We start from the raw sequence: 26,721 nt of genomic DNA on the forward strand, positions 1-26,721 counted from the left end.
TTCACTGTGGAGTTTTGATGATTGGACTGGTTTAAAAATGAATTTCAAATGATGTTTTGTTTGTGAAACTATTTCTGTGAATCAATATCTAGAATGGTCACGGCAACAGAGGGACATTATTCATTGAAAACAAATGCAGCATTAAACCTCTGAATCAGAATCTTTCTGTCACACATTAAAAGACAACATTTAAAAATGCATCAGTTTATTGTGTGTATGTATGTATGTATGTATGTATGTATGTATGTATGTATGTATGTATGTATGTATGTATGTATCTATCTATCTATCTATATAAATATATATATTATATTAGAATATTATATTAATATTTATACATATTAGAATAAATAATGATGATGTATGAAGAAACAAGCTACAAACTAAGACCATGAGGAAGCAAACACAAAATGTAAAGGGAAAGATTTAAAATATAAATACGAAAATATTTGAGTACAATAAATACTCTTTTTACCAAGGATCTTTGTCCTAATTAATATGATTATTCCACTGTTGTTTGGACATCAGTGCGTTTACTCCATGTACTCCCGTTACAGCTCAATAAAAGGCTCAGCGGCGTCAATCACAAAACCCAATTTAGGTCATATGACAATGTTGAATTTTCTGAGGCTGTTCATGTTCATCAGGAAAACAAATAAAAAGTAAACATTGGGCTCTTTACGTGCTAGCTGTTGTTAACTGTTGCAGTGCATTATGAGGCTTCTACGTGATGGAGGGGATTTTTTATTTATTCACATTTATTTTTTTAGGCTGGATTTGGGCCACAAGTTAGTCACATGACTCATTCATCCTCTCTCATAGGGCATTTTAAACAAACTCACACTCTACAACAATTCACTATTCAGAATATCGTTTATTGCTTTTGAAGATATGAATCTTTTTTCTTAATTTTTTTTCCACTTTCAATTTCACCTCTTTTACAGTAAAACAAAGAGAAACAGGTTGAAGCACTGCGTTGCCATTTTGGGATGTGTACACACATAAACAAAGTAAAGAGTATTTACAGCTGAGAGGACTCCACACACACGGAGCTTCACATCGACTTTACAACAGAGCTTTCACGAATAATCTGCAGATCGCCACTGAACAAACCAGCGAAAGGCGACGAGGCGGGTCAGTGTGCTGAGGAAGGATGTGAGGGTATTAAGTCTGACCAGAGCAACAGAATATTTCACCACCCCTCCATATCCTGGAGCAAAACTATTTGCTGGCACAGACAAAAAACATTGATTGCAAAAAAATCAAAACAGAATTGGAGAGAAGGGTTTAAAAAAAAGCCAATATATTTCACATTTGACTAATTACAGGACGGTTACAGCGGGCGAATGCTAACTATGAAAATAAGTCTAGCGGCGGTTTTTGAACCCAAAGGGTCGGGATGTTGGACATCTGGCAGAAATGACCAAAGGGCACAATTAACTGGTTCTGATAAACTCCCAGACAATTCCCAGTGTGAACTCTGTCCTCATCGTTAGAAAAACATCTTCAGATGCTCTTAATTATTTAAACTTTGATACACCAACGCTGATCATCTTCAGCAGCTTGCTTTAAATACGGAATCAAACCACAACAACACAGTTAAATCTTATCATAGCGAATAATCATACAATGTAAATGTACACCATAATAAAATATATATACAGCAGACTATTCATACGAATTGAAAATTGCTCTCTGTGCTCTCTTTTTCTTTCCTTTTAACCACAAAAAGTGCAATGAGGAATTGTAGTAGCTACAATTTCTTCCCTTCTATATGAACTGTGGGTTGAAGTATTGGGGTAAGTGCTGTGGAGAAAGGTGCAAGTAAAAATCTCATTTTGTGGCTGGAGTTTGTAGGTCCTCCCTGTGCTTCAGTCAGATCATTTTCTCAAAGTCATTTGGATTTATAAACTATTATCAATTATAAATTAAAATATCAAATATTTCATCACCCATTCTTAAAATTTGGGTTGTGCGCCACAAACAAAGGAATACATGTCCGCAATAAACACCTCTTGCTTCAATTTAAATTCCACTTTTCGAACAATGCTCACTTATATCCTGCTGCTCAGTTGATATTGTTTATCTTTGTGTGGTTTGCCTCAGCGAACAGCTGGCATCGAAAGCATGAGCGCTTTGGCCACTGACTTCCAACGGTAGGATCTGTTTGGCTATTGTTCCACAAGAGGTCGCAATTGGAACATGTTTGAACACTCGCTGTCGCACATAAATCTTCATTACAGATATAAAACCCCAACTCATATCTTTTAGATCTTACTATTACTAATATGATTATTATCGTTGTTATTATTACTGTTATTATTATTATTATCATTAATAATAGTCTTTACTGAATCGACACAACTTAAGGGTTTGAAGTGCAAGATCCGAACTTGGGTGGAGGCGTGTTGATAGATGTTTTATGGAAGAAGAAATGGATTAAAAAGAGAGAAAAAGAGCGCAGCAAAAGAGTGCAGCGTCAGGATGAAAAAGTATTAGCTGTGGATCATCTTCAGAGTCTCTGTCTCTCTGTGTCGTTCATGAAGAGTCATGGACGGGGAGAGTGAGGGCGGCAGGGACGGAGGTGGGGGACTCATGGGGATCAGACTCTTCAGAGGATGTGGGGACACTGGGGGTGGGAGGGAGGAGATGGGGGGCAGAGCACCTCCCTTCTTCCCATCTAACATGATCTGCGGTCGGCCCGTCAGGCCGGGATCCTTCCTGATGCCGAAATCCGGCTCATTGTCTGAACTGCAGTCACTTAGATCTGTGATCTCCAGGTCTGAGTCCGACTCCGGGTCTTGCTTGACGCCTCCTCTCCTCTCTGTGGGACTTCCAGTGACGGGTGCAGCCCTTAAGCCCATGTCTCCTAAGCCCAAACTGAGGCCCGTGGCAGGAGGACTGGCATCCACTCTCTCCCCAAGTGACACTCCGATGTCAGTCCGACCGATGGACAGGCCAGATGGGTAAGGTGGCAAGTTGAGTCGAGGTGGCTGACCACCCACTGTGCCGTTTGTCCCTCCGGTTTGACCCGCTGCCCCCCTCTCACCTGCCTCCCCTGGGGGGAGCAGGGAAGAGAACGGGTGAGGAAGCTGTGAGAGGCCACTCTGCAAGGGACCTGGATAGAACTGGGAGGGGTAGAGGGAGCCGGCGGGCAGTTTGGGGCAGTTGTTGAGAGAGAAGGCCCCGGGGAGGTAGGGGTTAAAGCCCCATGGGTAGTCGAAGGGTGGGGTGCGAGGATAGGGACCCAGCAGAGACGGCGGTTTGGAGTAGCAGGGAGCACCTAGGACACAGAGACAGGGGTTAGTCACGACAAGGGGTCAAAGGCTTTGACATTAATAATTCACATTTAATTTACATTAAAACATTATGTTTAGCACTTGTTTAACCACAGCTACAAGCTTGTTCTGGCTCCAGACACGAGTCATCCGTGCATGCAGGCAAAGCTAAGCAAGTCTTGAACAGAAACTCCATCTACTATAGACTGGGAATGAAGGGCAACCAAAGGACAGAAGACGTTAAGATGAAATGGCCTCAATAACGGGGGAGGGAGGGCGTGAACATAAGTGAAAAAAAGAAAAGAGCAAAAAAAAAATATAGATTTATAGCTTGTTTTGATAAATCAATACATATGTGATGACTTTCCATTTAAATGAAGATGAAGACTGAATGCTGATTTTACAGGCAATACATTTTACCAACAGATAAGTGAAAAAAGTGATGTTCAAGTTATATTTAGAACTATCTGACAGAAACATCTCTACATAATGAGTTTTAGAGTTCAGGAGGTCCCCATAAGTGCAGACAAAGGGCTGAATGGGGCAGCATTGGGTTATCAAATACAGTGAGTGAGTTTCTCTGCTGAGTTTTATTGATAAAAAAAACTTCACTTTGCAAACAGAGTTGGATTAAAAAATATTTCGATACATGTCAAATTCATACTTTTCACTTCATTAAAAGTGACTTTAATGGGCACTTGACTTTTGACAACTCATTAATAGAAGCCAATTCCAGGGAATAAGTCAAATAGAATCTTAGTTCTGAAGTTTCATGTTTGATAGTGGAGTTAAAAAAAAATGCAGGTGTAATTAAATATTGCTCCAAATTTGAAGTCACGAGCACCGAGACGTGGCACAGACTGGAGGCGGGTAAGTTCCAGTTGATGCTGCGATTCAATTTTAATGAACAAACAAAAGCGTTGCCTTTCGACCCGCTACACTTCCTTCCAGCTGACAAGCAGCTCAAAGATTCCCTCTTTCCTCTGCACACTGCTTCTCCCGCTCTCTTCCACCGGCTGATTTACTATGCAGGACTAATTTGACAGTGGTGAGGAGTCGGCGTGCTGGTTGTGGAGTAGCTGGCAGACACATGAATATTGAATCAGTCACGCAGGCCTCACTTGCTTATGAAAACACAGTAATGGGCGCCCACAGGCCACAAACTGAAGCCTGCACCCTCAATTAGGGCCTTCCTGCCTGGGAAGGGATTAGGACGGTGGGGACACATGGGAGGGTGAGGAGGGAAGAGGGAGGGAAGAAGACCTGAGGACAAATAGAGAGGAAGATGAGAGGAAGACGGAGAGGGGTGGGAGGTTGTGTGTGGGGGGGCGTTACATCTGTGTACACTTGTGCTCCTCTGCCGGAGCACATTCTGATGCACAGACATAGATTCATGACCTAAATTCTAGGTGCCACGAACCTGCCAGGTGAAGGCCAGGAACCCAAGGTCAGGAGAATAGTTTCATATTGAGCAGGTGGAAATCACTGAGAATCAAGTTTAAAGGTGTCAGAGGCAAATCCAGCTGAGAGGAGGATTGACTTTACACACCTGACTGTGAAATGAGTCCAGTGTTTAAGACCAATGGCAACTAAATAATGACAGCGGAACATGATAAATTCAGTCCCTTATATTACAATTTTTTAAGTCGTACGTTACACTGACACAAACCCAAGATGGATTCATGCAACTAGACAGTGTCCTGAGCTGTAAAGGTTCCTGTTCTCTGTTCTGTTATCTCAGTTTGTTTGGGTTTTCCCGTGTGCCATCTAATGTTTGTATCCCTATTCTGCTTTCCCCAGCCTCTCACCCTCAACACAGCCACCCAGAACAAATCTTTACGAATCATGAAAGTGGGCTTTCATAGTATTTCTATTTATTTTTAGATGTAACATTTGGGGAGGACGAAGAGCTATCAGATGCTGACTATGTAAATATCACAGTCACTGTGAGCACAACAGAATTCCATTGAACTGACTAAACCTGTCCAACTCTACTCTGGGAGCATGGATAACAAAACACCCACCAACAGGTGCCTTCAATGACCATCCCATATTTCGATGCTGTACATCACACTGCTTTATACTGCTCAGAGTTCACCAAAATAGATGAACATAATTTACGCCTCTGCATTTGTTTTGAAGCCAAACTAAGTTCACTGAAACTTCGAACTGAGCTACGATCAGTGGCTGGGTCCATTATTTACGATATTCTTCTGGCTCACCTTAATCAGAATCAGTTAGTAGCTCACTTTCACGTTGTCCCTAAACTTAAATAAATTACTTTACTGTCAGAGAAAACACAACTTTGTTCTTTTTTAACTTTTAAATAAAGTGTTCCTCTTCCTCCTTCGTATCTCGATTCTTTTCAGTTAAATAATATTTATCAAAGTTTTGATGACAGAAACATGAACTTATTTTATTATTATATTTATTATGTATTCATTTACTTTTGCAATGATCATAAGCATATTTTTCTGCTTTTTGCCCCCAGTATTTTATGCAATATTTATGTTCAAATCCAAGTATTTTTCTGTTTTCTGTGTTTTTTCTGTTTATTTAATTAATGCTTTGCAAACATCTTATTTTAATTTTGCTTTTTATCCTTAAATATTGAAGATGCACATATAGGACACAATTAGCATGAATACGTATTTTGAAAGATTTTTAAAAGAATCATCAATGTGTGAAAAAAAAAGATTTTGTAAAATGGAAGTTGGCTGTTATTTGTCTTTGTCCGGTGGATGTGATGGATTGCAAAATAAAGTTTGTTGACCTACTTCCTCACGGTGCTGTCCTGGTTACTAGCTGCCTTGTTTCTCTGCACTAATGTATAATTCAGAACGAACCTGCAGCAGCGTCTAACTACAGGCTGCGATGGGACGACCCTCTGTCTCACTACCTTCAACAATAAATGTTCTTGCCTCCTTACATCCTTGTTTGACTTCCGAAACTTCCACATCATTGTTCCAAAAAGAGGCATCTACTAATGGTCCTTTCTTGCGACAACGGCACAGCATGGTTCAATTCAAGAAACACTACATATTTTTGAGTGTGTGTGTGTTTTAGTTTTGTGCGTGTGTGTGTGTGTGTCTCACCTGAACCGAGGAAAGGAAATGCGTCCAGTCTCAGTTTGTCCCCCTCCGGTCCTGCAGCTGCAGATCCACGATCAAACAGTGAAGCTCCTCTTCCAGAGTCCGGCAGACGTGGAAACAGCGACTGTATGGCCTGAAGAAAAGGCAACAAATAAATCATTTACAGCAAAAAAAAAAAAAAATCTTTGCTCCAGCCACCTACAACAACAACAATAATAATTTCGACCCAGTAATCGGGCAGATGTTCTGCAGGTATATGTCGGTTTTAAGGCGAAAGGCTTCCTTGCATTTCATGTTGACTAAAATCCTCTAATATATGACCAAACACAGAAACATGGGGAAATTAAAACAGATCGATTGACTCTGCCAGAGTCACATTTTCATGCCGTGTCCTCTCAAGAGCACTTAAGTCCAAAGTACAGTTTCATCCGTTATGCGTCTACCCTGCTAAGTTTGGGATAACAAGGCAGCGACTGTGAAGGAGACAGTGACGGGGTGAAGGTTTTAACTCGTCCTTAAACTAAAGAAGACATTATCCCCTCCCTCTCTCATCCCTGACTTCGACGGCGTATCCATCTGTCATCGACTGAAAATGAAAGACGTCGCAGACGGGCGTCAGATCAGATCAATGGCAGCTTGTTAATGCGCTTTGTTAAGCAACACAGATCTCCAAGCTCTGAAGTACAGTCTTCCCAAACTTGGGTGCAGCGAGGTGACAGATACTATTGATCCACAGGAAAAAAAAACCCTCTTCTGTCCCTTCAATTCCCCCAGATGTTCCATTTATTTTCACCTCTTTGACCCCCAAACAGAGAGAAAGAAGAACACACAGCTGCGCTACATCCCGTCACGTCGCCTGCGTCTCTTCATTGTGGCTCACAAACGGACTCAAGATCTCACTCTTTCTCATGATTTATCCTTTGTAGCCAACATCTTAATCGCTGGCCTTCATTTGACTCGGTCTCTTCCTTCCTTTGAGCCTGCTCGTCCTCGCGATTCTTTAGTCAGTCCCCTGGTACTCCTTTGTTTCCTGTCCTTGCTGCCACTGTGTCGCAGTTTGCATCATTCCCTCCACTAGTTAAAACAAGGAGGAAAAACTGTCCTCCACTTAATCCAACCCTTGTCACAGTCGCAAAATTCAAGGCACCAAATGTTTAATCTCCAGCCGAAGCTCAAGTGAATGGTCAGGATCTGACTGAAGCCTGAAACCAGAGCAGGACACACCACTTTAGCTATGTTCCCCTTGGTATTTGTGATCTTATTTCCCCTGATTTTCTTCCTAAAAAATGTTTGTACTACTAGTGCTACTGGGTAATCCTCAGGATTGGTACCTCTGGGTTGCAGTCCGGTGTCGTGGTTCCACCGTTAAAGTGGTTCTGGGCCAGGAAGAAAGGGGAGTTGGCCATGTCCAGGATCGGGTAGTTGACCAGCACGACCTTGCTGAAGTTGAACTTGTAGGTGAAACGTTTCCCCTTGGTTTTGTGCAAAATGCGTTTGTTGTAGTAATACCTGCCATAGGAAAGACAAGGCGGTGGAAAGGAGTTCATATTTGGTCCCGTAAAATGGAGGTCATGCATTTTCTGTTCACGCAAATGTTATTCTTGCCCTGATGAATGCTATCCTAGTTACTCTGAGAGAGATGGAGGACACTCTGGAAAGGAGGCTGGGTTCACTCTGAACCCTGATTTACCTCAAGTTTGTATCGAAACAGTCAGATGGACAATTTTGTCACGGAATTATGCCTGAATAATTCAGGGGAAAACAGGGCTATAAAAGGCAACACATACAGGGATGGTTATCGGTATTGGTCTGGATCGAACCAAGAACACGTCCAATGCGATTCATGAGCCCAAATATCATAATTATATAAGTTCAATGGTGTCGTGTTTATCAGTTGTCATTTAGCTGTGCACATCCATAAATATTCAGAACAATTTTTTGAGTGACAAGTGGAAGGGATGGGATCAGTATTAGATGTGAAACGTGGAAAAGAGCCATCCATAGTACAAGTAACATCCAACTTACGACCGGGATCGGTTCCGACCAACCGGTTGTAAGTCAGATTGGACGTAAGTGGAATGCCATTCAAATTAGCCGACGCGAGGGTTGTAGGTTCTACTGTAGCGGTAGATGGCTGTGTGAGAGTGAGGTGCTGGGATACTGTGCTGCCGTAACTGTCCTACGCGATGCTGGGCTGCTACATTGAATAAAGATTTTAAAAAAGCATCTGCTGGCTGTGGTCGTAAGTACGGGTGAACGTAAGTCGAGCAGGTCGTAAGTCGGATGTTACTTGTATTAATAATTGAACTATACTTTCTCGACATCTTATTCGACCATTAAAATAGGTCTTGAAATGTAGAGTGGTGAATGTTGTCTCTGGGAGACCATCTGTAACCTTGGCGACTTGAAAGCAACATTGACACGGAAAAGCCCTAAGTGATTTCAGGAGAGAATGCGAGTCGTCTCCATGGCGACGACCTCAGGTGTCTCCCTCTGGGCTTGTCGGGCCTTCACCACGTCAGCTTGCCACGCCACCCACCGAGTCGTCGCACCGTTACAGGATGCTGCTTGATCAGCGCAGAAAACACAACACGGCGCCATCTGTCTCAGGTGTGGGCGGTGTCGCGCGGAGGGCGGGTGGGGGGTGGAGGGTTTGGTCGCGGTTGCTAATTGAAAAACCTGATGGTGCATCCAAAGTTTTCATCTCTCACGTCGTTTCTTGTTCCATTTCTTTGTTTGAAAAGTAACTTTGGTCGATACGGAATTCATTGAAGGAGCTCAGCGTTTCAGCCGCGGCGCCTCATTATGCAGACGCATCGTCAACAAACGCCTCAGCGTCGCGCGTATGTGTTTTGCTTTGCGTGGCGATTGTGCCGCGGCCCTTAATTGAGCAATTAAGTGAGGCTAATTAAGAAGGCTAATTGAGGCCCCAGCCAATTCATAACAATTAGACTCTGACGACAGCCCCCATTAATGGGAGGCCACAGGAAAGCAGGCGGAGGGAGCGCGGCATTAGCATACAGGCGCAGTTGGGGGTTCATACAGGGAGCGCTGATATCACCTTTGGCAAGTTGAGCGCCGAACTCCGAGCTTTGAAGAAGAGCAAGCAACTTCACAGCCGCTGAATTTTGAAATCCTTATTGAATTTTTTATTTGGGAGCTTAATGGTGAACTTTCCACAAGGATGTCCACAGATAAGGAGCAATTGAGGGTATCGACGTCCCACCTTTATCTTTCAATTGGAGCCAACACTGAAGCTCGCTTCACAGCGACTGAGGCGCAGGTTTAAAGGTGCAGCCAGTAGTTTCTCAGGTGACAAGCGTGAGCTGAAGATTTTAAATGAAGTGATTGGTCTTGTGTAGGTGCCCTTTTTGCTGCCAGTGTCCACTTGCTACACAATACAGTTTAATGTAGTTGAGGACACTCCCTCTGCCACCTTATGACAGGAAAGCGTCTCTTTTGTGGGGACCTTCTTTATAAAAAAAACAAATATTTGTCAGATTCTATACTTTATTTTGATTTCACAATTAATCATTAAAAACAGCTAGTTTTCTGCAATGTGTCATTTTAAAAACACTATTTTTTTTCATAAAACATTCAATGAAATATTTCATTTATTTAATTTCATATTTATTTTTCAAGTCTAACTCATTGAAAGTGATGGATTATCTGTTTTGTGGGTGAATTGTATGGAATATCAGGAGCGCCAAAATTCCAAAATATCAGTGTAAATAAATATGGAAAACAAACAAGAAATATCTTTGTCCTTTTCAAGATGTCTCTATTTATTTTCCAAATTTATTCCCACATTGTGTATTGCCACTTCTCCTCTTGGTCATGCTGATATTCCACAATTTTAATGCGACTAGCTGCTGTATTGAATATCGATGTCAGTTGCAGCTAGAGTGAATCAGCAGCTTGAGAGCTTTAATGGGCCCAAAATGCTCCAATGTGTATTCCACCTTGAACAAGTTTGACATGAAAACACGTTCAATATCTGTTCATCGGATGCAGATTTGCTCGTACCTCAACGCTCGGCTCAGTTTGTCGTAGTTCATGTGTGGTTTGCATTTCCTAATCCCCCACAGCCGAGCCACCTCGTCCGGATCCTTGATGACGAACTCTCCGTAGTCCCCCTGCCAGGCGATCACCCCCTGGTACTCCTCCTTCTGCAGCAGCTCTAGGATGAAGTGCCACAGCTGGATCTGTCTGGATCCGGGGCTGGACTCGGGTTTATAGGCCCAGTCCGGGAAGGCGAACCCTATGCGGAGAGAAGAGACGACGTTAAAGGCCCATCTTTTGTCCTGCTTGTGGGGTCAGGAGGGGAGGAGGGGTGGGTCTGTCCGGATGAATGATGGGCGATGACGGCGCGGGATGATGTGTTTCATATCACAGCACGAGCCTTGAGCAATGTTAGTCTGCGATCGTGCCCTGTAGCCTCAACAGATTGGTCAGCGGGATGATGACAGATCGGGGATTGATGTGGCTGCGGTCGGACTTTGACATCAGACATCAGAGACGCACACTAAATAACTTATAGACAATCTAAGGCCAAACTCTCAGAGTAACAACACGTCCTACCAGTGGCAGAAACACTTAAACACAAAGTTTAGCAACATACAAAAATGTGTTTTTAGTTGAGGCTAAACTGAAAAGTTCATAATATCAAAAAGTGCGTCAGTATTTCAATAGTGCCCACTTGATAACGTCTCATACCTGAAATCCCATGATGTACTGCAACATTTTTTTTTTCAGAAACACTGCAGCTAAATCAGTAAACTTTAAGAAACACTTGAATTTTATTTAAAGGATGAATATAATGTGTCATGAGAAGCAGTGTATTTGTATATGTTTGGTAATCTAGATTTTCATTTTTCATTTTATTATACCGTTATCATCAGTTAAATATTGTATAGTGTTATTTAAATAGGGCTTTAGATTTGCTGAACTTACTTTGCCATTAAATTCAGCCAAAGATGAATGACCCAAGTGAAGCAGCGGTGGGATGTATCAGATGCAACAGTCCGAATCATACCTGGTGTCCAGAGTGCCGGCACCGGGGGGAGCAGCAGATCACTGACGCAGTTACAGTCCATCCCACCACAACACCTGAAACACATGCAGTTTTCAACAGGTTGCACGGCAAAAGTTGAGTCATAACTTTATCTGGAATCCAAATTGAAGATATTGCATTAGATGTCTGGAACACTCAGCGGGTTTACGCCTGCAAATCAATGTGAAAACTGGCGAGGTCATGTTTGATATATCAGCGCCAGACATCAGGTGGCTGCGCCTGATGCAACACGGTGGACATCCCTGTAGTGCATTTATGAAGAGGAGGCATTAAATATACTTTTGAAAACCCACTCGAAGTTTTCAGGCTTCACGAAATGATCTAATCTGTCTGAATTATGAACTACTCTGGACCCTACCTGGTCCAACATATCAAACAGCATGAGACCATTGAAGAATGAAGTAGTGTGCGAGAGCAGGGAGATGACACCGGAGTGGAGGGGCGAAACCTTATTTATGAACGTGGTTAAATTCGTGAGACTTTTAGACATAGTACATGAGAAGCACAGACAATTAATACACAATTTTAAAAGAAAAAAAATCAATTCAAACCACAACAAAAGCATGCAATATGAACAAAAAAAACTGCATTAAAATAAACATGTAATAAATGTGCAGAACCACCAATATAGCCTGAAATATGCTTTAAAATAAAGATGGAAGATATGAAACATTTATTTAACTAATTATTAACATCTGAAATAACTAAGTAACTTAATTCATTTCACATAATTTTGTGTGACAGGCAGTAGTAAAATTCATATTTGAAAATGGGTTGAAATATTGGGAAGAAGAATTCAATACATAATCAATAAATTGAAAAAAAAAGAATTTGAAGTATGAATATGATCTTGTAGCAATTGCAATATCTTCATAAATCTGAAAGAAGAAGCTATATTAATGGAAAAAAAAAAAAGGTAATTCTAACTAACTGGCAACCGTACAAAAAGAAGACAACAAAAGCTTCACAGAAAAATTCTAAACAAATCAGCAAATGCATATCTGGTTCTTTCTTGTTTAAGCTTCTTTTTTTGAATGGATATTTTCAAAGTAAATCCAAAATGATAGTGTAGTATTTTTACTAAATAGAACACAATTAATCTGAAATACCATTGTTCACCACATTTGGTTTTTTTCATTTCACCTCTGAATCCACTGTTTGAATAAGCCACTCAATATGATGAAGACAGCTATAAGACGCCTCTGTGTGAGGTCATTCATCACCACTAAAATAATGAAGTTGTCTGCCCAGAAACAGCGCACACAGAGAGAGGACGGATTATTCAGCTTCCTCGTCACTGAACGCCTCTCTTCCTAGAGAATCGAGTTTTTGGATATCACAGTTTCATCAGGGTTGTTTTACAAAGCTCAGATGGAAGCGATGTCCTGCTGCTACACTGGTACGTTGATCGCTGGTCTCTGTCTCTCCTCTCTCTCTCTCCCTCTCTCTCTGCTTCTGTTTAATTATGCTCTGTGAATTTGGGATTTTTCCCTCCAGCATTGAAATGGAACGTGAATTATTGAGGTGTGTTTGTATAAATTATTATTTCTAACTCCAGGCACTTCTCTCTCTTTTTGACCCGCTCACTTCATCTCTCATGCTCACGCCTAGCTTCTCGCCGCCTGGGCAGTGGCCTCGCTCGCTCTCACCACTCGCCGGGCCGCGGCCTCCTGTCTTTAAAGGCAGAGCTGATGCCGCGCCCTTTGCAATTTTGAACACTTATTTTGCGGCTCCTCATGTGGGGGTCAGAGGCGCAACCTGAGCGCCGAGACACTTTCCCAGGTCTTTCTAATCAAAACTAATCATCTCGTTGACTCAGAACCACTTTTTGAGCAAATAAATTGTAAGTTCAATAACAGCATTTAACACAAGTATTAGTAACAATCTAAACTGATATATATATTGTCTTTTTTTAATTACTAATGTTTGTAAACCTGTCGAGGTCACTTGCTGTCTAGTCAACCAATCATGACGCAAGTTGGCGAAAACACCTGTAGACGTTGCCCCTCCCACTTGCACCAGCAAAACTCGAAAGTTCACTTTTTGGGTCCTTCCTACCTTAAAACAACAGAGACAACCATCACAGACTCAGACTAGAGCAGCGCTCAATAAAACGTGCCTCCATCTCGGCTCAGACTTACTTAAAGAGTGTAGCCAAAGTCATGGGAAACATATATATATATCTATATCTATATAGATATATATATATTCGAGACAGCTTTAAATCCCTGGCAGATGTTTTAATGTCTTTCTTTGTGTAGTCATCCAGAAGTTTACCATTCCCTGAGGACCAAGGTCATCAGCCCTTCATCCTCTCACTCATTCGTCCTCAGCTTCCTCTGAGGATGATACCTACATATGTGTGCAACTCGACATCCTACGTAACTTTTGAAATCCCGGCCCTCCCTCATGTTTCCGATCCGTATGAGCACAGGTGACCTCTGCCGGTTCCCCGCCTGCTGTTAATTCACAAACATACCTATCCACTGTCTCTCACAAGCCTCTCTTCCTGTCCCACCCTTTTATTCCTCCCTCTCTCTCTTGTGCCGTGTTTTGCTTTGGTGCAGTAATTTTCCGTTTGATTTCGGAGGTAATGCATTTTTTACAAATCAAAGAGGAAGCCAAGCCACCCCCCCTCCACCACCACCACCACCACTTCTCCCACTCCCTCCATCCCCTCCTGATCCTCTCCTCGTTCTCGGCCCCCCCTCGCACCCCCAGGCCAGAGAGGAGATAAAGGAGCCCCCATCATTTCCTTGTTAGTTTTGATTTGGGCAGCGCAGGGCTTTCAAGTTCCCCCCATCACCCCCAGAAACATTATAACTAGCAGCCCAGGGAATAGTGTTCCACAGACACATTCGTACACACACACACACACACACACACACACACACACTCACTCCTGCATGCACAGACTGTCAGATACAGACTCTGGCAGATTGTAATGGATTGAACGAGCAAACACACCGGCAGATATGACACAAATACACAGGTATTCAGGTGCTTGACACACAGCCCATGGATATTGGCTCAATCAATATGAGGTTTACACACTTTGCTAAAGATGTGGCTCTGAGATGCGCACAGACAAAGACAGTGAAGCGTTTTAGCCATTGTCACCGCACTTCACAGCCACTTCTCGCCAACTTCGACACACATGAGCAGCGTGGGTCACATGACCCGAAAGCAGAGGAGACCATCTAGTGGGAAGGAGGCCTGCTGCGGGCTGACGCTAATGTTAGCTGCCATTTGTGTCAAAAACAATTGTGATTTAAAATTGATCGAGATGAATGGATGAAAGTGTTCAATGAGGTTCATAGAATTCAAATTTATGGGTGACTCATTTACCTATGCAGGTGAGATGTAAGCCAGGGGACCAAGATTTTGCATTTTACAGATCAACATCATTAAAACAAACAAAAAAACCAACAACACTATGCTAAGTTTGTATATCCAATAAACGTAAATAAAAGTAGACATATATTTTAAGTTAAAAATAAAATAATACATTTTAAGAAGTAAAAAAAAGTTTTTTTTAATAACGTTTTTTTTTTATTGCACAAGCACATTTTAGTAGAAGTACAAGAGGATACAGAATGCAGTTGATCTAGTGTATGTTTTTGTTTTGTTTCTGGCCTACAGTGGGTAGCAACGGGCCATCAGGTAGTAGTAGTAGTCGTGGTAATAGTAGTAGTAGTAGTAGAAGCTTATTTCAGTCCCACATCAAACAAACAACAGCTCCTTCATTTGGCATCATACAGTCCACTCTGTAGAGCCACTTGTAGCAACAATGACTTCCACTCATGGATAAGAACCACTTTCACCAATATACCATTCATCAGTGCGACAGTTGCACAACGGAACTTAACCCTGTAATAACTTAAAAATGTTCAGGCAAAAATAACAAAACAATAGTTTCGGAACACAACTAGCCAGCTCCGCTCTCCAAAATCAAATATCAATACCAGACACAAGTGAGTAATTGTATTTCGTGAGTCAGAACGACAACATTTTGCTGCTGTTCAACACTCCAGTGTTCAAAGCTTGTTTTGCGCCTCCACATGTTGGGCTTGGAGAGTCGTGATCTAGTAAACACACATCTCGGCTGCCAGCTCTCCCGTGACTCTGAATCAGAAGTGTTTGATAAAATCAGTGTGTGCCAGTGTGTTTGTTTTAGGAATCAAGGCTGAGAGGTGATTCTGCCTCTGAACAAACATCCTTTCTCTCCCGGCGATGTGTCTGTGTGATTGTTGGAGTGCAGTTTATGAAGCATCACACTTGGATGTCAGTAAGACAATTTCAAGCAACAGAACACACGAAAGTCATTGTGCTTATGTTTCCGAAAATGGCAAATTGGTGAGACGATAGTTATGCAGAACAGACTGATATGCGTTGAAAGTATTTCCTAACAATGGTATTTTAGGATTTAACGTATGATATATTGTAGCCAATATTTAAGATAGGAAGCAGACAAGTGGTGGATGTTTCCTACATGTGTCAAAATTCGGAATAAACATGATCGTTGTCTAGAAATATTAAAGCCTATATTATGGATCCATTTTTTAATCTTCAGAACATTTTCACGACTGAATCCTGAATCCAATAATGGTTATGCAATGACGGAAAGTTTGTTAAAACGCTGAGGTTAAGTACAGATGTACAAAAAAACTATTTAAGTACATTAATTTCATTCTTTTCTTTTGTTCCGTTATTGACTACTGTCCAGCACGGAGACTCTTAGAAGTAACTTTTTCTGTGATGGCATCACCACTGAGTCTTGAACTCCATGACCTACTCTTAAATGTAAACAGAAGAAAGACCAATATTTATATTCAATCTCCCTCCAACTCCAACTTTTCCAACTTTTTGCCTCACTAAATACTAAAACATAGCCGCATTTCACCTGTATTCTATTGGAGACCCATAACTCTGGCCAATTGGAACGAAATCTTCTGGTCTGAGTTCAAATGCTAACAGAGGTCTGGGCCTATTTATGGTTTTAGGCCAACCACTGTCAATGAGGAGCAAGACAAGTCCAGGCTAGTGTGTTGGTCCTTCAATTACGATCAATTGTGATGTGTTTTTAGGATCTATTTCATAATTAAACATCTTTTAAAACTACATTCACATCACATTGCTCATACGAACTCTTAAATATTGTCTGAGTTGTATGTAATTTTCTTGTATTTTTCTATGAATAACATGGTAACATGACCTCCTTTCCTCCGGTCTACTATTAACTCTTCATGTTTCTCCACTCGCCTCAGACCCTCCACGATACGGATCGACAACATGTTAATCTGAGCCTGATCTCTGGTCAGCGCGGCCCTCACCACAGGTGACACGATAATATCTATCTGCTAAACTGCAGTGAGTGATCCCCACTGCTGCAGCGGGACTGAAGGCCCACCAGCCGCAGCTCTGGTGGATGCGAGGTTAGTAGGCCACAGACGTGAAACTGTGAGCAACACCGAGCAGCAGCTCTAACAATGTTTTTGAAATTCAGCAGAGTGACTGGGGTGGATGCTGAGAGGAGAGGAGGGGGCTGACATTCAGGCAACATTATGTCTCCAGTGCTGTCTAAAGAAGGAAAGCATGATGGGCCATATAAAGAAAGAGAAATATGAGAGGCACGGAGCGTCTGGCCTCTACTGCTTTCTTTCTCCACTAGATGAAACAGCATCTCTACATCTGTCTCATCTTCCTTTTTTTTTCGGTTGCCCCTGAAAAAGGCCCGACTGAACCCCCTCTCTGCATCTCTCCCTCTCCTCCTATCGCCGTCTCTCTGTTCCTCTCCCTGGTTAGCTCTGACACACTGGTCAGCCTGAGGGTGGAAGAACAGAGGGACTCTGCGATGGGTTTGTTAGAGGAGACGGAAAGAAGGGGAGCAGAAATGAGGAGAGAGGGGAACAGAGGGAGAAGGGCCGGGAGAGCAAAAAAGGAACCACACCATCCTAAGTCAACAAGAAATCAAAGTTTTGACAGGGGATTGTTTTGGAAGAGACATCATTATGAGTCGCCTAAATGGGCCCATATAGGTATATGACACTAAAGGAGATGATTTTAGGCCGATGGAATGCTTATTATTACATTATATATTCAATAACCTTCGGCACCTGAATATTTCTTTATTTATGTATTTTCAAGTGCAAAATCAGATGTAAGGTCATGCACAATTATAACACCACTTCGGCAATATTATTTTATAAAAGAGTCAAGTGAAAATTACAGTGTTTCGGTGTTTTTTTTTTTTTACTCTCCAGAAACATTTAGCAAAAGGAAACATTAATACAGCAATTTGAAATTTAGACAGAAAAAAGAAGGATAGATAGATGGACAGATTTCATAATAAATAAATGAAAGCGAAAAAATTAGCAGAATGAACCTTGCATGTCACATGAAATAACACTTTAATGATAGTTTCATAAAATGAAAACAGATAATTTCTCCCCAGGAAAAGGCAGTAACCCAGTAAAAACAGCTTTGCAACCCACTTTCCCAAACCACGAGTAGCCAATAAATGACTTGATTATGACCATCACCACTGCAACGTAGCCATCCTGAGTACTGCTTTGAATAAGTGAGGCTCACTGACAGTATGGCAACAACCATCGGCTACTTTGAAGACCATTTGCTTCCTCCTGCTATCCAACGCCGTCATATTAAAGAGTACAAAATCAGGGCAGCCTGAACAGAGCGCTGCAGACCTGACAGTCTGTTTGGACAAGACGTATAGTTTCAGAAGGCTCGGAGACTTCGCTCCCCCGCCAGCAGAGCGGCCATTACTCCTCACTGCAGGGTCCTTCACATCCTGACAAGCTATCACCTGACAGACTAGCGTTCAGTGAAATTCAGTTTGAAACATATTGAACATTTATAAGCTGCTGATTGTGATGTCGATAGCTCTTGTTCAGTGCGAGGGGATCCAGATGGGTCAGACAGTTAAAAAACTTGGTAAAGTGAAACCTGAACAGATAAAAACGTCTGCTTCAGCATCAAAACGTGGGTGTTGCTGGGGGGAAATATCTTTTTAAATATGCAACTAGATTCTCTCATTTACTTCCGACATTTCCATGTTAGTTCCAGAAGAATGAAACTAAAATATTCTTCTTAATATATGAAACAACAGAGAAGGTATTTCATTTCAATTAATTTCTAACAGTTAATTCAAGAGGACGAGTTCTTCTCTAGCTTAAACTAGAAACGCACTTTCCGAGCACAGACCTCCGCCAAGCAGCTCATTTACACCCTTACTGGGATTCTCATCAACAATATGTCTCATATTTACTTTAGCTGTAGAAATATACATTCTTTTTGAAAGGTAAGTCATAATAGTCTTATTCAAATGTGCACAGTTCACAAACCAGTAGAAACCCAGCTGCATAAGTCTGTCAGCTCACAGTGTAGACAAGATGGTGGTGTATAGTCGTGTTGTATTCAGAGACAGCGGACAAATGCAGTCGAGTCCGGGACTGGACGGAGACCTTACAAAATTGTTACACTCCATTTAACTTAGTTAGACATTAAAAGTTAGACAAAGTCCCAGCCGCTTCGGTGAAAGTTGAACTGTGAGAACCAGAACTAGAAAGCATCAGGACTTGCAAAATTTCTTCACAGACCAAGTTCTTACATTGCGACGGACGAGTCGGAAAACGTAAAATTGCAACTTACCAACCGTGTTCACAGCTTTTGTATTTCAACCTTTGGAATTTGATCATAACCGCATCAGGATTTATACTTTTCTCACACCAAATTTAAAGGAAAATGAAGCGGGCTGCATGTTCCAGACCAACACATTCTCACTACCAAGGCGTAAAATAACGACTCCCTTCAAGCAGCTTTTGTGTCCAATGTTGATGCAGAAGTCAGCTAAAGCGTTGCATTTGGCTTTCAACTGAAGCACATAGTCCACCTTCCACAAAATACCCTGATGCAGGTAGCATGTTGCGCGACTTATCCTGGGGTGGAAAACGGCTTTATGCCACTGAACATCAACATCAACATAGGATGCAAAATTCAGTTGACCAGAGTCGCTGTTTGAGGTGTTGGAGAGAGAATGAGTCGGCCACGCTGAGGTCACATGCTCTGGAGCTAACGTCACTTGGGTGGATTGGTTATCTGCTTGAAAGCACAAAGAAAAGTTGTGGAGAAGTCATCTGAAGTTCAAACCGTTATCTGATCATAAGCACGGAACTGTTTTTCCTGATAAATAAGGAAGGCGGTTCAGGACTTTCCATGGAAGACGGAGAACTCCACCAAGTTTAGGTGGATGCGCGCGAGGAGAGGTGCGCTGGCCTTAAGAAAATAAGGAAAAGAAGAGGGAAAGGATGAAGAAGAAAGTATCAATCGATAGGGTTAAATTATTCATCGTCATTAATTATCGATCGCTCTCCGCTGCCGGCTGGTCCGCCTCGCGCCCGAGTTGAAAGGAGGGAAAGCGCGCTTTATTAAAACCGGCTCGAGCCTCATTGTTTCATGTCCCGCGGCAAAGAAGGAGCTGGAGACGCGCGCATGCGCACCCACACACACGCGCTCTCCTCCGCTGCTCACGCTCCCTCCACTCGCGCGCGCGGGCTAGGAGCTTTGGGGAGGCTCGCGCGGTGTTCACGGGGCGGCGGTGTCTCGCGTGGATCGATGAGGGATCAATGGCTCGCGCTGACTAATAGCCAGAGAGCGCCTTTGATCTCGCGGCTGGGAGATCAAAACCTGCGCGAGAGGGAAGAGAAACTGACCTTCACGCACACAACCGCGATGAAAACGCGCAGGCTTTTAGGGAATTTGTCTGCAGGACATCCCCGCCAGCACCACACCAAACATACTATGTATATATACATGTAACCGCGCACCGGACTCAATTAGGCTAATGCTCATCTGCAGAGCGTGACCGAGATATCCCACCCTTTTAATCGCACCCTGAACGCACCACTTGTGCCCCCGAGTTGTTGCGCTTGACTTTGACTTTCTGTCACGAGGTGACGGTGTGAACAACGGAACCATCTGTTGTTGCACGAGAGCAGATGAGGCTCAACTTCACGCCTATTGAGGCAAGTGCGCGCGTGTATATGTGTGCGTGTGTTTATCATAAATTACACAGTCACACTGAGTTGACTCCCCTCCGTACGATACCCATCACGTGAATCATTAAACTTAGTCGGGGAAAGTCAGCGCGTCAAAAAAGAGCTGATTCTGTGCTCTTCCAGGGCATCCAGCAAAAACAGAATTTTCCCTGCTCTGCATTTAAACATTGCTGTTTCGTCTTTCATTTTTCATCAAGAAGTTCGTTACTGACGCCTTACGCAACCGCAGACACGCATGTGGGCAGCTGAGCCGACAGACAGTCACCAGCACCATGGACAGCGACGACTGCGCTTCGTTGAACAGGTTTGAGCGCAGGGAAACGCACAAAGAAATTTGCGCTTCATTTAAATGATCGAAGCGAGTTACACAACACGTGATGGGCAGAGTGTTTGAATGGAATAAAAATACAAATATTACTAGTTTTGTTACGACGAATAGGCAATTTCAGATGTGTACATGCTTAAGGGAGAAGAAAATGCCAAACGGATATCAAGAGGTCAGCAATAAAACAGTTATTACAAAAAGTAAAATATGACAATACTCATTGCCAGTGATGCAGTGGTCAACTACAAGACTTGTTACAAATGTAAACTCAGGTCATGTAACTCGACAACCTCGCGAGACCTGCTGCTACATCATGTATTTTAGCGTGTCGTAATTACTGTTGGCATTGCTTTTGAAGTCGTGCACATTCCACAAACTCTTAATTGGACTTCTTGAGGGTTTATTTTAACAGGATGCAGTGGGAAGTTTGGCAGACTTTAATTGACCACAAAAATGAGGAATACATACTCATTTTGTTTTGGGGATATTTCACCCTGTTTCGCTTCGTGAGGACACGAAAATGAGTTCAGGAGAAATCACATGAGTTGTTTCTCATGTTCCCGAATTTACTTAAAAATGGAGCTAGAGATTGTTTGTTTTGATGTGTAGCTTGCACAATGACGTCAAATAAAATGATAGTTTTCTCGAAGCACTTCCTGAAATGTTGCCCCAGTTGCTCACTTTGCAACACACACCGACACACACACAACCCCTCCTCTCCCCTCTCTGGCCAGCGAGTTACTCTCTCTATCGCGCTCACTTCCCGAATTAACCACTCAAGAAGTCACCACCGACTCAATCAATAGCTCATACATAAACCCTGCTATAATCGCTCCCCCTGCCTGTCTGTCTGCCCCCTCCCTCCTCACCTCTCCTCACCCCCTTCGCCATCTTCTAATTGACACTCCTCTTCCTCTTCTCCTCGACGTGTCATTCGCACCGTCTTCTTCCTGTCCTTCTTCAAATATGTCACACACTCATACAAACCCTGCAGTCAGTGAGGTAATCCTTGCACTAACAGCGTTCCAATTAAAATGCGGCGAGACCTCCAAAATCTAAGTTGTTACTTAGAGCTGATATGGAAGCAGATTGGAATGCCTTTGATTGTGAGTCAACTTCTTCTTTATGTGGCCTGTGTGTGCCTTCATGCAGCTGATGGACATTAGAAAGAACAAAAGTTTGTGTCTTACTTCCGTCCAGTGGGAGCTACATGTATCAATTTAACTTGCCTCGAAAAAGTCGGAGACTAAATGCATAAAACATTCAAGTCCCTCTCCCCCCCAAAAAAACAAGCGCAAGCTCCAATTTTCTCTTCTTGTTCCAAAGATTTAACCTGCAATGTGACCTGATGCTTCTGTATTTATTGTAACCTACTGAGGTTTCACTAAGCCCACTTTATTCCTTCAGGGAGAGTATCTGTGTAGCATCTCCCTCTAAAATTTATTGCAGGATCACAGTAATTCTTTTAAGTGCGCGGTGTACTTTCGGTTTGTGCGAGTGCATCCAGCGAGAATGGCCCCAGTATTGCGTTATCGCAAAGACAGAAAGGCATCAATATTGCATTATCGCATGTTTAACCGTGAGATGGCGATGGTTGTTTTGGGCCTTAAAGATATTATATTACCAAAAGAGATGCAGACATACACACACAGCGGATAAACACACACACACACACACACACACACACACACACACACACACACACACACACACACACACACACACACACACACACACACACACACACACACACATATATATATATATACAAGGAGCAAAGAGAGAGTAACACAGAGAATTTTTTAAATTATAAGGCCCCTCTGCTCACACTCTCTCTTGCTTCTCCTTTGCCCGTCTCTCCTCTCACCAAAGTCTTTGATTCGTCCGTACAGTTTGATCTGTGAGAGAGCGAGTTTTGTAAACACATTTTTCACGATCATATAGCCATCGGCAAGGGGAGAGCGTGAGGCGCGGAGGAAGAAGAAGGAGAGGCAGGCAGAGGATGAGATCGAGGGAGAGAGAGGGGTGTGTGTGTGTGAGTGTGTGTGTGTGCGAGGTACATTTAATGAGCGTGCAAGATGGAAAGACAGGCTGACAGCAAACACAAGGATGGAACTTCAGATATGACTGTTGTAGAGGAACAAAACACACACACACGCACAGACAGTTTTGGCACAAGAATACCATCACAGGGGTTGACGAAATATGAGGCAACAATGAGAAAAGGAAAGTTATTCAGTGTTCCCCATCACGCAGAGGAGGGTGACACTCCAACACAGCGTTCGGCGATATGACACTTCCTGAATGCTGAGCCCACGTAGAGGAGTCAGAGATGTATCATCTTGTTTGAGATGATAAACACGGAAAACACACAGGAGCAGCAGCTGAAAACACATTAAAGGACGAGACAATAAACGCTGTAATATTGAACTAATAAAAGTGAGCTCTCATCCCTTATATATTTTTTACTTGGCTGTTTCTTTGCTCTCTCCGTGCAGCTGCTAATTCGCTTAGGTTCGATTGGCTCTGGTAATGTTGCAGCTTCTGCGCCGAGTTGTAACTGAGAGTCGCAGTGGGAGGAGATGACTGCTGCTCAGCGTGAGTGTTAGACAAACACTGGTGACACTGGAGCGGAGCCATGGCGGAAATAAAGATTTTCTTTTTTTTATTAATAAATTAAATTTAGTTTGCAATGGTGATAAGCAATTAGGAGATAGCATTTAAATATTTCACATTTGGTAATATTAAAAAAATGTATTAAAGTCAACACAAAAATGGGATTTATTAATGCTACAATCAGATTTTTACAATCTCACGAAACATTAAAACCCAACAGCCTTTCAGCTGGGTAAATGCAGTTTCACTTTAAAGGGAAATTGGTTTTTATATTTTGACTCAAAATAAAAGCAATTTTTCCCCAAAAGGGATTGACTGGGATTTTAATAAATTTTAGCACGTCAACAACAGAAATTGATTTCGGTCCGTCATTCACCGATACTTTTACTAGAGGTGACACTATTAATCCTGACTCAAACCTATTTTAATAATCAGAATGATCAAATGTAATCTGTATACATGAGTGTGAGCATCAGTGTGGAAGTGCTCCAGTGCTGCAGGAACTGCTTGCAACATTTGATTTTTTTTTTTACTTAACTTTTGCACCCATCACTGCAATATCTTTAATCTTCTTCATTGTGGATGTTTTGGTCATGATGTCACCCAGTATCACGTGGTACACCTGGAGTTGGTGCACGAGAAAAAGTTCCATGTGAAGGAAAGTTTGTACTGGATTTATGTGTGATATTTGTTATTTATTTTAAGTCCAAAATGTATCTCTTTAAACCCCAGCCCCGCTTTTTTATTTGAGTACAGTACTAGAACCATTGGATTTTGATGACGACTTCTATTTTAACACTTAATCTAAAGCATCTATGATCCGTTCAAATGGTGAGTCACTAAGTCTATTTTTAACCTTTTTTGGACATTTGTTTTATTGTCAACACAGAGTTTTGAACAAACTATTGAGAGGATAAACAAAGACTTTGAAAAGTTAGCTTTAAAAAGGGCTGTCTGAGGTGTGATAAAGGTCAACGCATGTAAAGTGCATTTCCACTTGAAGATGTTTGTTTTCCTAAAAAGACAACAGAAAGCCTCCCCAGCATCTCGACTGAACTCCCTGGTGCCGTTCGTTAAAATATGATTCTCTATTTCATTTTTCCTTTCCTTGAATTTTCCTTTTTTTACTTAGCCTGCTGCTTTTAAGTAAGAAGAATGGCTGCGAGCAACGGAGTCTGTTGTGTGTTTGCTTGGTGCCTCCGCGTGCATGTGTGTGTGTGCCATGTTGTTTCCTCTTCCTTTCTTCTTCTCTCAGTCTTTTCTGTCCGGGGAATTGTTTTCAACGTCCACAAACACACATTGCAAATACCCGGCGGCCCAGCAGCATCGATTTCTAATTAGACGGCAGGATAATCGTTGGGGAGAGATGAAAAAAGGGAGAGAGTGATAGCAAGGCCGACTGAAATAAATATATAAACGAATTAGAGAGCCGATTAATTGAATGAATTTAAGCATTAAAACGAAAACAAAGGTGATCTTGGCGGATACACTTGACGTGGACTGAAGGGAAATGAGCATGAACATGTATGGCAGAGATACATGGTTCAGGAGGGGCTGTCTCAGACTAGACTCAGTGAGCTGAGAAGCACTTTGAAAACTACAGTAAGCATTTCTCACTTATGAATTAGTCACTGAGTTACATCAGCAGAAGTTAAAAAACAACCTTCATTAATTGAGAAATGAATACTAGTCAAGGTGCAGTTGTCCTAATACTCGTAATATTTATCCAAGAACTAGCATTGTAGAAGTAGTATTAGTAATAAGCAGTAAAAGGTGGTGATGCAACAGTGTGGTAGTATAAGCAGCAGCAGTCGCACCACAGGTCGGCTAACACCATAGCAAAGCATGTAGTAATAGCATTACCAGAAGGAGCGTTACAACCAAATGCTAGTCGGTATTTGCAGAGGGGAGTTGTAATTCAACCACAAAATTCAAAGTACTGTTTCTCCTTTAAGTAAAATCTGTTGCACAAGACGATTGGGATAACTAAACATCTATTTGTGACCTTTGGGGGGCAATAATCTGCATTCTATGAAAAAGAAGAAAAAAGTTAGAGTAGGTGTCTAGCAGTGCCGGAAGGATATTGGAATAATTTGTGTTGTGTGTTGTTCCCTTTGCATCTGTAGTTTAGTAGCAGTACCACTATTCGCATTCGTAGCATTAGTCTGAATGATTTTTTTTCTTTGGAATTGACATTGTGATGCAATACAATGCGATTTTCAACTCGCAAAGGCTGCAATTTGAAAAACATGCCTCAGAGCTCCCATTTAAAAACCTGGCAACTGAATCCACCAGAAGCCGAGCAACCCAGTTCACCAGAAACAAAGATTTTTACAAGGGTTTATGGAACTATCAGACAGTGATCAGCTGTTTCTCTTTTTACAGTCAAATAATTAAATAAAGCTAATTATCCATACCAACGTATGCATCAAAACATGCACCATCATAATGTATAGGCCCGGCTTACAGGGAACACGGTCTTAAATGTTGGTTATGGTCGTACTATACAATGTTTTATGTCTTGTTGGGTGAATAATGTTGTAAACTAATCACACACTGAATCAACATTCACTTGTTCTTTTCCCCCCAAAAGCATTCCTCCATAATGTGTAGTATTTAAGTTATTGCCATTAAGTTGTGGTCTAAAACAAGTGTACGGACACGTTCCAGTTGTTCTCCATACTCAGAAATGACCAGTTTCTCCCCCGTTTGTGTCGTCCACTGAGGAGAATCCTCGCCACGATGGCGTCCCCGAACGTAAACATGAATTTGGATGAATGCTGAATAAAACACTGCCTTTTCATCTGATGGGTTTTCTAGTTGCACATATCTGCTTTAGTTGCTGTTCCAGTTCTGAGGTCAACTGGAATGCAACATATGAGAAGTGGTCAATTTTGAAATAGCTAAAGAATGCAGTTATCGTGCAGTACTTGCTCAAGAAAAAATGTACTTTTGAAGTCATGAAGGTAGTAGAGGATACATGTTTAGCAAAGGAAGAGCATTAAGGCGCTACGCTCGGCAACAACAGTCGTACGCCACGAACTAGCCAGTGTGAAGTTGAGGGTCAGTCGAAACATTCAACATCCTGCAGAGTGATGGCGTCATGTCTGCATCAGTGACAAAACATCTGAAGTCAGAGTGGGATTAAACAACTTCTCTCCCCCCCCTCCGCTCCTCCCAGTCTCCTGACAGAAGGTGACAGGGGTTAGCCGCGGAGCTCAGGTAGCTCATTTACTTTAATTAACGTTTCATCATCCGC

At 42.2% G+C, this 26,721-nt stretch overlaps 1 protein-coding gene across 1 annotated transcript in view; it reads right to left on the reverse strand.

Annotated features, from left to right (window-relative positions):
* Positions 1–943: 943 nt before the first annotated feature.
* erfl1 (Ets2 repressor factor like 1) overlaps positions 944–26,721 on the reverse strand; it is a 45,361-nt gene continuing 19,583 nt past the window's right edge. The window contains exons 3-7 of the mRNA XM_053880330.1: positions 11,406–11,479; positions 10,397–10,631; positions 7,702–7,879; positions 6,374–6,503; positions 944–3,283 (exon numbers count right to left, since the gene is read on the reverse strand). Coding sequence (XP_053736305.1) covers positions 2,496–3,283; positions 6,374–6,503; positions 7,702–7,879; positions 10,397–10,631; positions 11,406–11,466 — 1,392 coding nt within the window. The 5' untranslated portion in view covers positions 11,467–11,479 and the 3' untranslated portion in view covers positions 944–2,495. The remainder of the gene's footprint in view (positions 3,284–6,373; positions 6,504–7,701; positions 7,880–10,396; positions 10,632–11,405; positions 11,480–26,721) is intronic.

This window comes from Synchiropus splendidus, chromosome 12, assembly GCF_027744825.2.
Source record: "Synchiropus splendidus isolate RoL2022-P1 chromosome 12, RoL_Sspl_1.0, whole genome shotgun sequence".
Classification (NCBI taxonomy): domain Eukaryota; kingdom Metazoa; phylum Chordata; class Actinopteri; order Syngnathiformes; family Callionymidae; genus Synchiropus; species Synchiropus splendidus.